General features: G+C 40.5%; 1 protein-coding gene across 2 annotated transcripts in view; it reads right to left on the reverse strand.

Moving 5' to 3' along the window:
• Positions 1-7,344: 7,344 nt before the first annotated feature.
• The window catches only part of zbtb34 (zinc finger and BTB domain containing 34), an 11,256-nt gene continuing 5,080 nt past the window's right edge, over positions 7,345-13,520 (reverse strand). For both annotated transcript variants that reach the window (XM_020590509.1, XM_020590510.1), the window contains exon 2: positions 7,345-13,284. In XM_020590509.1, the coding sequence (XP_020446165.1) occupies positions 11,764-13,284 (1,521 nt within the window). In that variant the 3' untranslated portion in view covers positions 7,345-11,763. The remainder of the gene's footprint in view (positions 13,285-13,520) is intronic.

The raw sequence follows: 13,520 nt of genomic DNA on the forward strand, positions 1-13,520 counted from the left end.
GACTGCAAGTGCCTGCAGAGAGTGGTAAAGACTGCAGAGAAGATCACCAGGACTCTACTGCCCTCTCTGCAGAGCATTTACCACCGCAGGGTGCGTAGGAAAGCTGCCTCCATCCTCAAGGACCCCACCCACCCCCAGCATGGACTGTTTATACCCCTAATCACCGGCTGGAAGCTCAGAAGTGTGAAATGCAGGTCCTCTAGACTGAAAGACTCTCTCCCTCTGCCATGAGACTTTTAAACAGCTGGATCTACCTCATGTAATTCCATCTGTACTGTTTACAAACTCATTTTGCACATGCATGACTGCACACTCGCTGCTGAGTATTTACACTCCACGGCTCCCACGTAGCATATATTCTCTCTGCATTATATTGTGTTCTTTTTGTATTTTTATTTGCTCCCTTCACTTGCTGCTTTAAAGTGCCTTAGATTGGTGATTTTACTGCCTATTTAGATTTGTGTTATTGCTCATCTACCTTACATTTCATTTATATTGTGTGGCATTCATGTGGACAGCAAAATAAGAATTTCAATGTACAGGGAAACACGTTTCTTAACTGTGCATATGACAAACACTTTGACCTTGATTGGTTTCAAAAATCACTTCTACATCCAACCTGAAAGCCGATCACAGTTTACAGTACATACCACCATCATGCAGCAGCCACAGCTTTGGCAAACCTGCTTTTAATTATACGGTATAGTACAATAACATGTCATTATAAAAAACTGCATTATGTGTCTCTCTAATCAAAAAATACTAAGTTATGAGAACAGCCAGTATTAAAACATGTCGTAAATACTCATTCAAGCACAGTGTTTACGAACAGTCAGTACAGCAGTTGAATGTCAAATATGGCTGGTAAAACTAATGTATCCTGTCCCCTCAAGTGACAATAGAAACCAAATTTTCTTCACTAGGTCAGAAAGATTTCCAAAGACCACTGCTAAATGAAGCAAAAAATTACTTTACAGTGCAATGAACCAAGCTCCACTGATGCCATAATTTGTGGCCAAACTTGAGTTGAAGAAGGTTTAGACAGTTTATGTTGGACTGCATTTGACATGTGTTATTTAGATTCCCTTGCTCTGAATTAAACTTAACTTTAGCATGTAAGTGAAGTTGGATGTTTATGTGTCGGTAGCCAAAACACTTACCCCACATTAAACTGACAAGCACTAGCTGCTAAAACTGGCTCATAAGTCAAATGCTAAAAAGCTTTCTTCCCCATGACAAAGAGGTTTTGGATGGGACAAAGGAAGACATTCATCACTGGGAGTGTCACTTTTGTCAGCTCTGTTTTTATGAAAGTGGAAGGGAGAGTAAAATGCATTTGTACCAAATCCTTCTGTCCTCCCAGATACAATGTTTTATAGCAAATGCTGTCTATCTTAAAACCAGTATAAGTCTGCTTTGTCAATTAACCTAATCGTGGTAAAAACGGCGGACGATGTTTCATCGTCTCCATAAACAGAGACAACGGACTCTTTGGATGCCGTGTATGTCTGAAGACTTACCACAGTGGAAAACCTTGAATAAGGGTGGCCTGTGCAGCCCCACTCCTCAACCAACATGGAAAACCATGAGCTGACACAGTGCTCACTCAGCACTAAGAGAACCACATTTCCTGAGCCTTCAAACTGGCCTGTATTGTTGTTTCACATGAAGTGGGGCAGACATCACTGGCTTTAAAACAACATGGGCCTTAACTACTATCACTTTTATTTGAAAACCATTCATAGCATGTAACGTCACGGAATTAAAGATGGCTGTGCTTGTGTTGATGTTAAAATGTTTGGACAGTAGCACTATGAAAGGACTGTGTAGGGGAAGTGTCTTTTCCACTGTATCCTCTTCCAATTTTCCGGTGGTTGTGAAACAGGATCATGCCAAGTAACCAGATCATTTACAAAATGCAATTAAATAACATCGTCTATAATATTCAGAATTAATGTATTCAAATAATCCAAAGCTCATGCTTGCTTTTACACAGAATCCTTCTGTCTGTAAAGATACAGTCATCGAAACATGTTATGCCAGCAGCAACCATGAAGTGTCTGCAGAGTGAAATAGCATCCATCTTCCAGTCATCACTTTTCCCTCTTTCTCTGTGATCACTCCATCTTTCTGTCAGCTCACCACAAATACACTGAGGTAACACAGCTATGCTACCACTTCAGTTTCTGGATCACTTCTCTGGCTCTGTCACATCTAAGTAATGGAGCATTACCCTGAAATGACACAGCAGTGACTTGTGCACAAGCTATCATTCAGATTGTCACACTGCAAGTCAGCAAAAAACACAACTCTGAATGCGCTGGACCACCAAACAGATCCAACAAAAGGTAACCAACATCTTTTTCCAAGTCACTTATTCAAACCGCTCACCACTGCTGCTGTAAAATGATTGTGATGCATATGGTTGTTATTAGGAAATGCTTAAAAATAGAAACAACATAATGTGGTGATGCTTCTCTTTCAGTATAAAAGTCACTTTATTGTTTATTAGTTACATAGTGGAACTAATGAATCTGGGTTTTTTCAGCAGTTGAGCTGATTTCCAGCTGTGGAGATGTGCAGATTTGCGTATAGCTTTAAAGCCACATGCCATGACCGCTGTTTCAAGGTCTTCCAAAACGTCCTGGTCCACTGCAGGGAACTTACAGGAAATCTCTCAGGGATGGATGAGAGGAATTTTCCTTTTAAAAAGGTAATTCTGTGGCTGTTCCAGTCAGACAGTAGTTCACTGCTTCAACAAAACACTGTTACCTTTATGAGCACAAATCTCTTACACTCAATATAATACAATGCATCTTTGGGAAGTGGACAATGACAGTTAATTCTTCCTTTTAACATGCAGTCTGTAACCTTTCAGGCTCTGTTCACTCAGTATTCTCATGCCACAGCTCCCATTGTAATTGCACACAGACGCCACACATACAAAACCGGCTTTCTGGCATTATTAGTCTGAGTCCATTAGAAAAACCATTTCAGTCAGTAAGGCAAAATTGGTTTTGGCTGCAACCAAAACTGATCACATAACTGTGCCAAAATGTTCATAAACTACACCAAACTGAAACTGTAAGTATTATCACATCCACAAGCCATTTTTTGAGAGCACATTCCACAGAAAGTTGACTGGAACCATACTAAATACCTAATAGAAAAGTAATATCCTGTCAAATCTATTAAAAAAAATTTCTTGCTGCTATTGAATTGTTAATTACTGAGGAAACACAAAACAAACTAGAAACCAACAGCTCAACATAAAAGCAGCAATACACTAAACAATTACTCACCTGTGAGTCAAAATGACTGGAGCAAGGATTAACTCCAGAGCAACAGACTGACCCACTTTCAATAAAGAAAACCATGAACACATGAAAAGGATTATATTAGGAAAAGGAGGGGTTTCTGTGAATCTAGCAGATGTTTCCTCTTTCTTGGGGTTTTGCTTAATGTGGCAGGTCAACTGACAAGGCGCGCTTACTTACAAAGCCCTTAACTACAGCCCGATAAGTTGAGGTATTTGTAGGTGATGTACGAATTTCTTCATGCGCCATAAGAGTTGCTCACAGTCACTAAAACACTAACATTAGAAACAATGGTGGCTTAGGTAGCAATGACTTCTCTTTGTTTTATTAAAAAAAAAAAAAAAGCTTTCATTGAAATTGATGGTGCAAAGGTTGGAACCATTCCAGCATTTTAACTCATTACTACACTGACTTTTTTCTCCAGGAGACAAATAATGCAGTTACAAACATCTGTCATTCTGAGTAAAGTGTACAACTTGCTTAAACAGTAAATGTTAACTCCTTTCAAGATTTAGCTCTAGAGCTGATACTCATTAAAACTCACTTCAGCTAAGTGTCCTAATTTGCCAAATTAGCTTAGTTTAACTAGAGACACAGAAATTATGATTTCATAGTCACACAGGAAAGCTGAAAACGTGTTTTCCTACATCACAGCTGGGCTAAAATCAAGGAACAGCGCAGTGTTACAGCCTTTTCCCCCCTGGTGGTGGTTGTTGTTGTTTCCACAGCAAACGCATCTAACATGTCACAGTAGGAAAACCACAGGTGTTAGTAATAGCATTGTTCCATTAAGTCATGACAGAGTGAGCCAGTAAGGACAAAGGCCCGGAAAACGAAGCAACCAAATCTTTCTTTTTATCACATACAGCCGTGCGTTTCTTAGTGTGACCCGTCAAGATGTTAGCATGTCTGGAACAAATACAGGTGAAGTGTCTGCGGGGCAGAGCCGACCACTGCAACATTAACATAACTTAAGGAACGTTCCCAGAACATTTAATAACATTCTCTAACAAAGGAATAACGTAATGGGAACGTTCTTGTAGCAAAACATTCATATCTGGGACGCAGCTTAGATAAAACCCACGGGTCGTCATCATAATGGCACAAACTATTTTGCCAAGCCTAACAAGCGCCTTGCTGTTTGAGCAAAACATCTACATATGCACAAGTTAAAAGAAATGTTACCTTATCTGCCAGCTGTTATTCTCTGTTGACCTTTTTTGTGAGGATTTCCACCCCGTCACTACCGTGATAGCATTCCCATGTGGTGCGCACTTCTGTCCTGCAGCCATAGGTTAACCCTCCTAAACTGGCACTTCACGTGTTCCCTGTAAAGTAATTTACCATTCTTAAGCATGAGAACGCCCGACAGTTCCCAGTGGAGAAATTCCTCCAGAAATTCAAAGAAGCTCGTAACCAAAATGATAGTGGAAACTCACCTGTTTTTCTCTTTGCCCCGCACTCCTTCCTCCAAACTCCTCCATAACGCGGCACCGCCGTCTCATTTAGGGAGCAGAGAGGTCACTTTATGACAACATATTTGGTCTGTTCTCCAGTGAGGTCAACTGTGACTAGACCTATTCAGTCACTGATCAGAATGAGTGACTTCCACCTCAGGCCCTTCACAATAACGCCAACGTGCTTCAAGTGGACGGATTATTAGACACAGGGCCCTGGGCACAAACACGTAAACGTCCTCCCCCCCTACAGGAGGGAGACACACAGACTGTCTCTTTTTATTAATTTTGCCAATGTGTGGTCGCTTGGCACCTATTTTGATGTTTTGCATTAGTATTAATCATTTTGAGTCTAGATTTATTTGTGATCATTTTGTATCTTTGCATTTCTTTTGTGACTCTTCTGGTCATTTTTTATTTGTAGTTATTTTGTTTCTCTTTTTAATTGCTTTGTGTCTTTGTGGTTATTTGTGTTTATGTTTCCTTTGTTTTTGTCCATGAGGTACTTTTGCATGCTCTTTTGAACCTCCCTGTGGTTGTTTTGCATCTAACCAATTTTGCGGCTATTTGTTCTTGATCAGCTTTCTAACAAAGCTGTGGTCTAGGGGACCTGTGATCCTTTGGGCCCCTGCATCTGTGCTCAGTAGCTCTGTTCAGTAGTCCATCAGTAGTGCTACAGAGAAAACTGAAAAAGCTTCTTTTGGTACTATTTCATCTGTTCTAGCATAAGGGGCACCTAGAAGGACCCACCAAGGGACAGCAGGGAGTGGAGAGGGGACAAAAAGGGCACTGTTAACTTTCAGACAATGACATTTCTAGCTACTTTTTCATTTAATCAGTCAGTACCTCACATTTATCAAATAACATGGCACAGAAACTCTTAATGTGCTTCAGTAAAAGGAAATGCAGGAGTACAGTACCTGCATGCTATGACTGAACAGTGAGACTTTTACAATAAGAGGTTTGCAGTTTCAGGAATGTATAGATGAACTGGTGCGTGACACAGAATGAGTCCAAGAAAGTCTTTGGAGAATTTAAGACCTACTGGTCATGTTCTAGTTGCAAAATTGCCAAGGTGCAAGTTACCAAATGTGTGAAATACCTATCAATTATTTACTCCAATCCATCTGGTGGGTTTGAATTGCAATACATCATAGCCATAGAATGCAGCTTAAGACCCTTGTGGAAACACAGATACTTTGGTTTCCTGGCCTTGTATTTTGTGGTTCTTTTTTCTTTCACATATTCCACTGAGCAGCACAATTTAGTCTGTTATTTTAGGATCGGCTATCCATGCGGCGCTGTCATTCATCCAGTTTATTAAAATTTTCAGCAATGAGTGGTGTGTATCTCACAATATGTTGTGAAGGACTAATATTTCATGAGATTACTAGAGTTTTGAAATATTTCACAAACATGCCAATGAAGCTGTCATTTGGTGCCCTTGGGGTCTTATTTTCTGTAAAACACAAATACAGCAGTAACATTGTGTGAGGCCGTTGCATAGCCATGCCACCGTTTGGATAGATTTCTCCCCTTGGGTGCTTCACAGTAGGGACAAAAACAAAAACACTACTGAGGATTAGGGAGAGACTGACTGGAGATCTAGTGGGGGGGCAATGTCTGATGATAAGTTTATTACCAGGCATCTGATACTAACTCATTTGTAGCAAAACACCTCAAAACAAGAAAATGATTATTCATATCTCAAGCAATCATACTGGTTTGCTAATTATTACCTATCAACATTAACTTCCTTTTCACACTGCTGACCAGTTTTCATGGTGGGAAGCTACGCAGCCCTGTGATTGAAGTTTCAGTGGCCATATTATGGTTCTTATTTACATTTCACTGCAGACTTTGACACTAAAGACCAGGGACCTCTTAAGGTATATTTGTTATTCACTAGCTCCCTCTGGAGGGCCAAAGATGCACACATACATTATTCCACCAAATGACATCAAATAGTTTTAGTGCAGGGTCATGAATCCAAGCCAACAACATATTCTGAATAGGTTGCCTTGTTACTCAACACAAAGCAAAGAAGATAATTAGAGGTTGGCTGAATACTGGAAAATGCCCTCCTCTCCCTTTCACATCAAAGACTTTCATCTGGGTAATTAGTTTTCATGCACTTATAACAAACAAAAAAAAGACAAACTGGAGCCAAATCAGCGTCTTTATTTTACAAACGCATTATTCTATTGACATTTTTATATAATAAAAAAGCAATTTACAAGCTTAAGAACCAAAATGAAGCAGCACAGAATGATTATGAGTAAAATATATAATTTGAATAAATATATTTTATTTCATGCTATAAAATAAATTCATAAATGGCAATAGATACAACATCAGCTCTAGCTAGCTTCATTTACTTCATAGTTGTAAAAAAACAGTAGAGTTCTGAGGTTCACAGTTGGGTTGTGAGGTTGTATGTAGAGTGAACAAAACAGGAGTTGGGGCATTTCTGCTATCATGCTTCAGTTCATGGTCTCCGGAGTGCCTCAAGCTTCAGCTCTGTGGAGAATACGGGCTCAGCAAGACCTTGAGGCAGAATGTTTGGGAACCACCAACTTACATACAAGCCAGAGACCTTACTAGTGCAGAGTTTATGGAGTTATACAAGGAAAAGGAACAATAGCAAAGACTGAAAACTTCCCCTCTGAACCAAAACAACTACAGCCTCAGTGCCTGAGGAACCAAAGATCGCTGAACTTCAACATGACAACAGACAGCCCGCTCCTAAACAGTGGCTTTACAGCCCAAAATCCCTTTCATTATTTGACACAGCTGGAGGTGCATCTCTGAACAGTGCCACTGAGTTAGATGACTGAAGCACGCACTCGGTTCTTGTGCTGCAGTTTAACACCTACCACTGGATTTTGATGAGCATTAGAACACCAGCAAGCAACACCACTTTCCTTCCTTTGCTTTTTTTTTTTTCTGAAGAGGAAGTCGACCTGTCCAAAGTTTCAGGAAAGGTATAAAAAATAATATCAAACTGACCTGGTCCGACGTCAATTCAACAGCTCCCTGACATTGTCTGTTTGATATATGACAGGCCAATATTTCAATAGGCTTGATGATCCCAATACACCACTTTTAAAAAGGTTATTGCTTTTTTATATAATACACAGTGGATAGCAACTGACAGAAAAGCTATGGAAGACTCAAGATATTTTTTCTTCGCCTGTATCAGTGTTCGTACACTACCTGAAGTGAGTTTCTTATAAAAGGAGTAGGGCGAGCTGCGATTTCAAAAAGTAGTCTGACAGCCTTCCCTGTAAACAGTTCCTTTTGATAACTGGTGGCCCATAACACACGTCCTGTTCCTCTTAGAGGTGTGGAACCAAGAGAGACAAAGAGCCAATTCAAGTGCGTGCCAAGTTAGGTTGGTTCTGTAGGTGTGTACTATCACATATGTAACTATAGTTCATGAATAGCATTTCAGCCTATGATGACTTGTTCACTCATTTATTTAAACAAACAAACAAAAAAAACAAACATAACCTGACTAGTCTAAAAGCACCATTTAAGGGGAAAACATCTCTATCAAAGTGACTGACACCATTATAACCGAGTCCCATAAGGGTACCTACAGAGATAAACTCCACTTCCCCGATGTAGTTGGTATGCACTATCAACGAAAAACTGAAAGTGCACAGTTGATGACACAAGTGGAAGAAAACAGGATTAAAAAAAGTTATCCATTGGCAAGTTTATGGTTGAGCAACGTGCAATTCAGCTACAGTATATGAGGATACGTTCTTTTTTTTCTTAGTCTCCTGGCTCAGGGAACAGAGAGGAAGTAGATTTGTTTTTCTCATGCATCTCCTGACTTCAATGAAATGCCTAATACTACAGTACATTGCTAAGATTGTCCTTAGTGGTTAGAGGGGAGGGATACAGTATAGTCTTGGAACATGGGGGCGATGGCTTACAGGGACACGTCTGCCTTGTCTGATTGTAATCAACTGTTACAAAATTAGTTACACCTCAAGACAGAAAAACAATTAATGATTAATAAGTGATAAAGGAGGGCAGGTCTTGAGCTGGGGGGAAAATACAAAATGGACAAGAGATACATTAGTTTCTACTTCTTGTTGTATTACTTTACAATAACTGGTGTGGCCGCATTTTATAATAATCTATTCAATCAATTTAAAAATTCAAGAGGCACAAAAATCTAAGTGCCAGGATCTAAAATGTAAAGCCTGTGGCAAGGCACTAAGTTAAGATGCCACTTTTTATGAAGTATTCTCTCTTTTGTTTACATTGGCTTTAAATTACAATACCTATTGCACACCTTTTATGTTGTCAGCTTCTGTATGGCTTAACAGATCGATTTATGACTTTGCTGCTTAAGGTCTTCTTAGCAAATTGTTCAAATTTTACAAGTGATTGTTATAAGCTGGGGGATGCACATTCCTCGCAAACAGCAATGAACATTATCTTGACAAACTATTCTTCTTAATGACCATTCAATTGCAATACAGTCAGAATTTGCTACTAGTCTTTGGTGTCAGCTCTTGGCACAAATTGTTTAGCAGTTTGTACTTACTGCTGACAAAACATGACTGACAATATCACAAGAAGGTAGGTATTTCCTCCTTTTTTCCAAATGAAGGGCAAGAATCATTATAGGGAGGTTCAAATTAGTCAGCAAGTGATTTTGGTGAGGTCAGATCAGCTGTCAAACCTGTACATTACATCAGCGTGTGACAGAAATCAACTTAATTTAGTAAACATTCATCTAAAATGGACTGTTTAGGTTGACAGATTGTAGGTGTTGATGACAAAAAGTGTTGGTGATGAATCACACAAAAAAAGATAATGAAAAGCTAGCTATACTGATTTTTGCTAAATTGCCTACATTTTGGTTTGAACTGTCAATGAGTAAAGATGATGACAGCACATTCAGTGGAATATAAGGACTGCACTCTTGACCTAACATTAAAAATAAACAACCAAACAATATTCTCCCACCAAGCACACACAAAGTAGAAAATTATATGAAAACTGTCAAATAATCTAACTCAATTCATTGACACAAATTCAGCATAGACAAGACAAAATAAAAGCATATAAGTAGGTGTTCACGAACAAACAAAAAAAAGGCATTAAATAGTTGGATGGCAAATAAGAAGGGATCACCCAGCTAAGCTTTACACTGGCAAAATAATCAATCAGGCATTCTAAGTGCCTTTACTGTGAACATAGATTCATAAAAAACCCAAGTCTTTTTCTAACACCCCCATGGTTCCGATAGTATAGGTAAAATATACTATTTAGTATAGTATAGGTAATGCTGCCATACATGCGACAAGGGGCCAATAGTATTCATGCAATTGCAGAGACTTATCAAAGTTCACAACATTTTCACTGAGAGGAAAAATCACTGTTGTGAAGACACCACTACTCTGACACTGTTGCTGCATCCGAATTAAGACAGACTCCCTCCTTTTACCGCTCAGACCCTCGCACCCACTAACTCTGCAAAGTGCATCAATACTTTGGATCACCAGCTACCTCTAGTAATATTTAGCTCTTAGCCTTAATCTAGCTATGCTGCATGTATGTCACTGCCTTAAAGTAAAACTGACAAATGAGGAAACCATGTTACAAATCTGCATTTGACCCCAGCCAGAGAAGGCAGAGGACAAAGGCCACAGATCAGTTGTCCAGTCGTAAAAGGTAGAACTGAATGAAAACAAGGAAACACACCACTAGCTCTTTCAAATCATGGAAGAAATACCATGTCAAAATGGCTGAGATTCCTTTGCTCTTTGTTTGCATATTGTTCAGCCTAGTATATTATATTAACTTATATGAACAGACCCAGGGCTGTTCCTGCTGTGCTGAGTGGACAATGACTGCTCTTGTCACCGTTAGACACTGAGTATTAACCTAGAAGCCTACCTTAGGACAAAACAAGTTACACATACAATAGATCAATATAAATCTGCCATCAGAGTATAGAGGAATACAAATGACTTCACTGTCGGGGTGTAACTCACCCATTACATGGATGACAGCACTGACACCACGCCTTGGCCAATAGAGTGAGCTCTCTAGTAGTGGCGAGAAATAAAATTCTTAAGTGTTTTGTAGAACAAACATTGTAAGACACCAAAATCATATCTCAATAGCACACAGGGGCATTTTCTTGCTCTATCCTCTGCATTTGCCAAAAACAAACACACAAGCTAGCTAGCAAATATAACGCACTCCTAACATAGCACCTTCTTAATCATCATTTTAACCTGGCAGACCATGAAACATTTGACAAGAACTTTGTCTATAATCCATACAATCAGCAAGGAATCTTTCCCCTAAGTATCAAGGCTTTGCGTTGAGAGAATATTCTTTACAAGGATTGGCAACAGGGTTCTGTACATACAACCTAAAACGAATTTCAAACGGTGAACACATCTGTGCCTGGTAGGTTCTTGGCTATGAGGTAGAACCTGGTGAGTTCAGTTAAGATAAAATACTGTCTGTTATGAGTATGTAGTTGCATCATGAGGTATTGAACGAGTATGTCACACGAAGCTTTGCACTGGCAGAAAATCATTCCTTGTGAGTAAGTGACCTCCTGTGGCCACATGTGCAAAAAGAGGTCAGGTAAAAAGGTGATATGACAAGCATCTTACCAGAGCTTTCACATTATCAATTATTGCAACATGCCTATATAACTCTGTAAATATGTTTTAAAAACATTGGAAAGATAAAAAGAGAAATCAATCAGGGGTCTTGATTACTGGGACCTCCTCAAAAATAGTAAGTTGTTACTCCCTTTGTTTGAAAGAATCAAATTTCTATAAAGCACCCATTTGCTCTCTGCATTCAACAACTTTCACAAAAATCAAAAGATACCCTTGATGCAAGAAATGTCCATTGTAGAGGGAGCTGATCAAAGAGAGAATAATCCTTTAATTTGAGTTGAAATAAACATCTCTTAAAGCTTCCTTAACCTGAAGCAGGACCTAAAAATCACATCTTGATGCTTGGGCCTCCTCTGGACTGCATTTTGAACTCTCCTCCATATCATTGGCTGGTGCATCTTCTGCATATTGGGCCTCAAAGGCCGTCCCCTCAGACATATCCTCTTGGTCCTTCTGACCTGAGCTTCTCTCCGTCCTCTCTGGAGAGTCCATATGATTGCTACCCTCTGATGCTCCCATGTGCTTCTTCCTCAGGTGCTGGTTAAGGGTGCCCTGAAATGGGAAGCATTTGCCACAGATCTGACAGTGGAAGGGCTTGTTGTCTGTGTGGCCACGGATGTGATACTCCAGCTGGTCTTTTCTCGTGTACTTCTTGCCACAGAATTTACAAACAAATGGAGTGATACCCATGTGCAGGCGCATGTGGCGGTCCAGGCTCCCTTTCTGATTGAAGGACTTTCCACAGTAGATGCAAATGAGTCTCTCATTGCAAGGATACCACTGGCTCCGCAGGCTATGCTCTCGCACATTGTTCTCCAAGCCTGTGGGTCCTACAGTTGATTCACCATCTTCTGAGCCTGGCTTGATATGACTCAGGATCCCTGCTGGGATGGTCAGAGGGCGCTTTGCCCTGGCTCGCCCACCTCTGTAGCCACTGAGGATTGAGCGGGAGGGACTGGAGGTGCTAAGGTTAACAAAGCATGGGGAGGACAGCCCTGAGTAAGAATAGGCAGCAGACTGGATAACAGGACCATAAGAACCCACACTCACTGCCAACACCTGTTCTCCATCTACCAACTCTGTGTGGTAGCCATCATCACCAGCTGAGGAACTATCTGAATAAGTGGGTCTGTCGGTCTTCTCTATCTTCACATGCACATCTGTTACTTGCCCATCTTTGCCAATCAGTTCCACTTGCTCCGTTTCTCCTTCCATGGGAGTATCATGCTCTGACACACTATCGCTACTGCCACGGTCTGACTGGCCTTCCTCTTGCTGCTGTCGCCCCCGGCCCTGACTCTGCCGGGAGTAGTAAGGGGGGGAGATCTGGGTAGGGTTTAAAAAGAGGCTGCTGTCATTGACCCCATTGCGGTTGGTCTGTGAGTCATCCTTCTCTGGGCTGCAGACATTAATTGGGAGGCTGATCCTAGAGTGGATGCTCTCCAGAATTTTGGTGCACTTGTCAATGATGGTCTGCATCTGCAGAAAGCTGGCAGCAGTGAGAAAACTGATAATATCCTTGAGCTGCAGGGACATGTGACCAGTGTAGCAGAATGCAAGAAGCTGCTCAAACACCTCAGGGCTTTTGATGACCGAGATGGAAAGGCCACTCATAGTGCTGAGAGCTGAGTGGTCACGAAAGTAGGGTGAACTAGCTGCCAGCACAGCCTTGTGGGCTCGAAATGGCTGGCCCTGAATGTGAACAATGATGTCACACAGCTTTCCTTGCAGCCGCAGCTCATTGAGCTGGGTCAAAACTGTATTACTGAACTCCGGCACATCAAACTCGATGTAGCTGCCGTCGTCCATTTCTTGGATATGTTTCTCCAGTTTGTCGACAGCCTGATGGGAAAACAGAAGAGAAAACTTAGGTTGTGAAACACTGCATCTCATCTGCAGAATTGAAGTATTTTTACAATTTCATTACAATGTTGTAATATGCAAGACAACGGAGTCAGAACAATTGTTAAACTCAACATATACTGTATGACAAATTCTGACATCGTAAGTAGTATATGTAGATGGATGAATGGAGATTTCATCTTTCCTTTAATTTGTCATTTATTTTATTCATTCAC

Source organism: Monopterus albus, unplaced genomic scaffold (assembly GCF_001952655.1).
Source record: "Monopterus albus unplaced genomic scaffold, M_albus_1.0 scaffold12.1, whole genome shotgun sequence".
Lineage (NCBI taxonomy): Eukaryota > Metazoa > Chordata > Actinopteri > Synbranchiformes > Synbranchidae > Monopterus > Monopterus albus.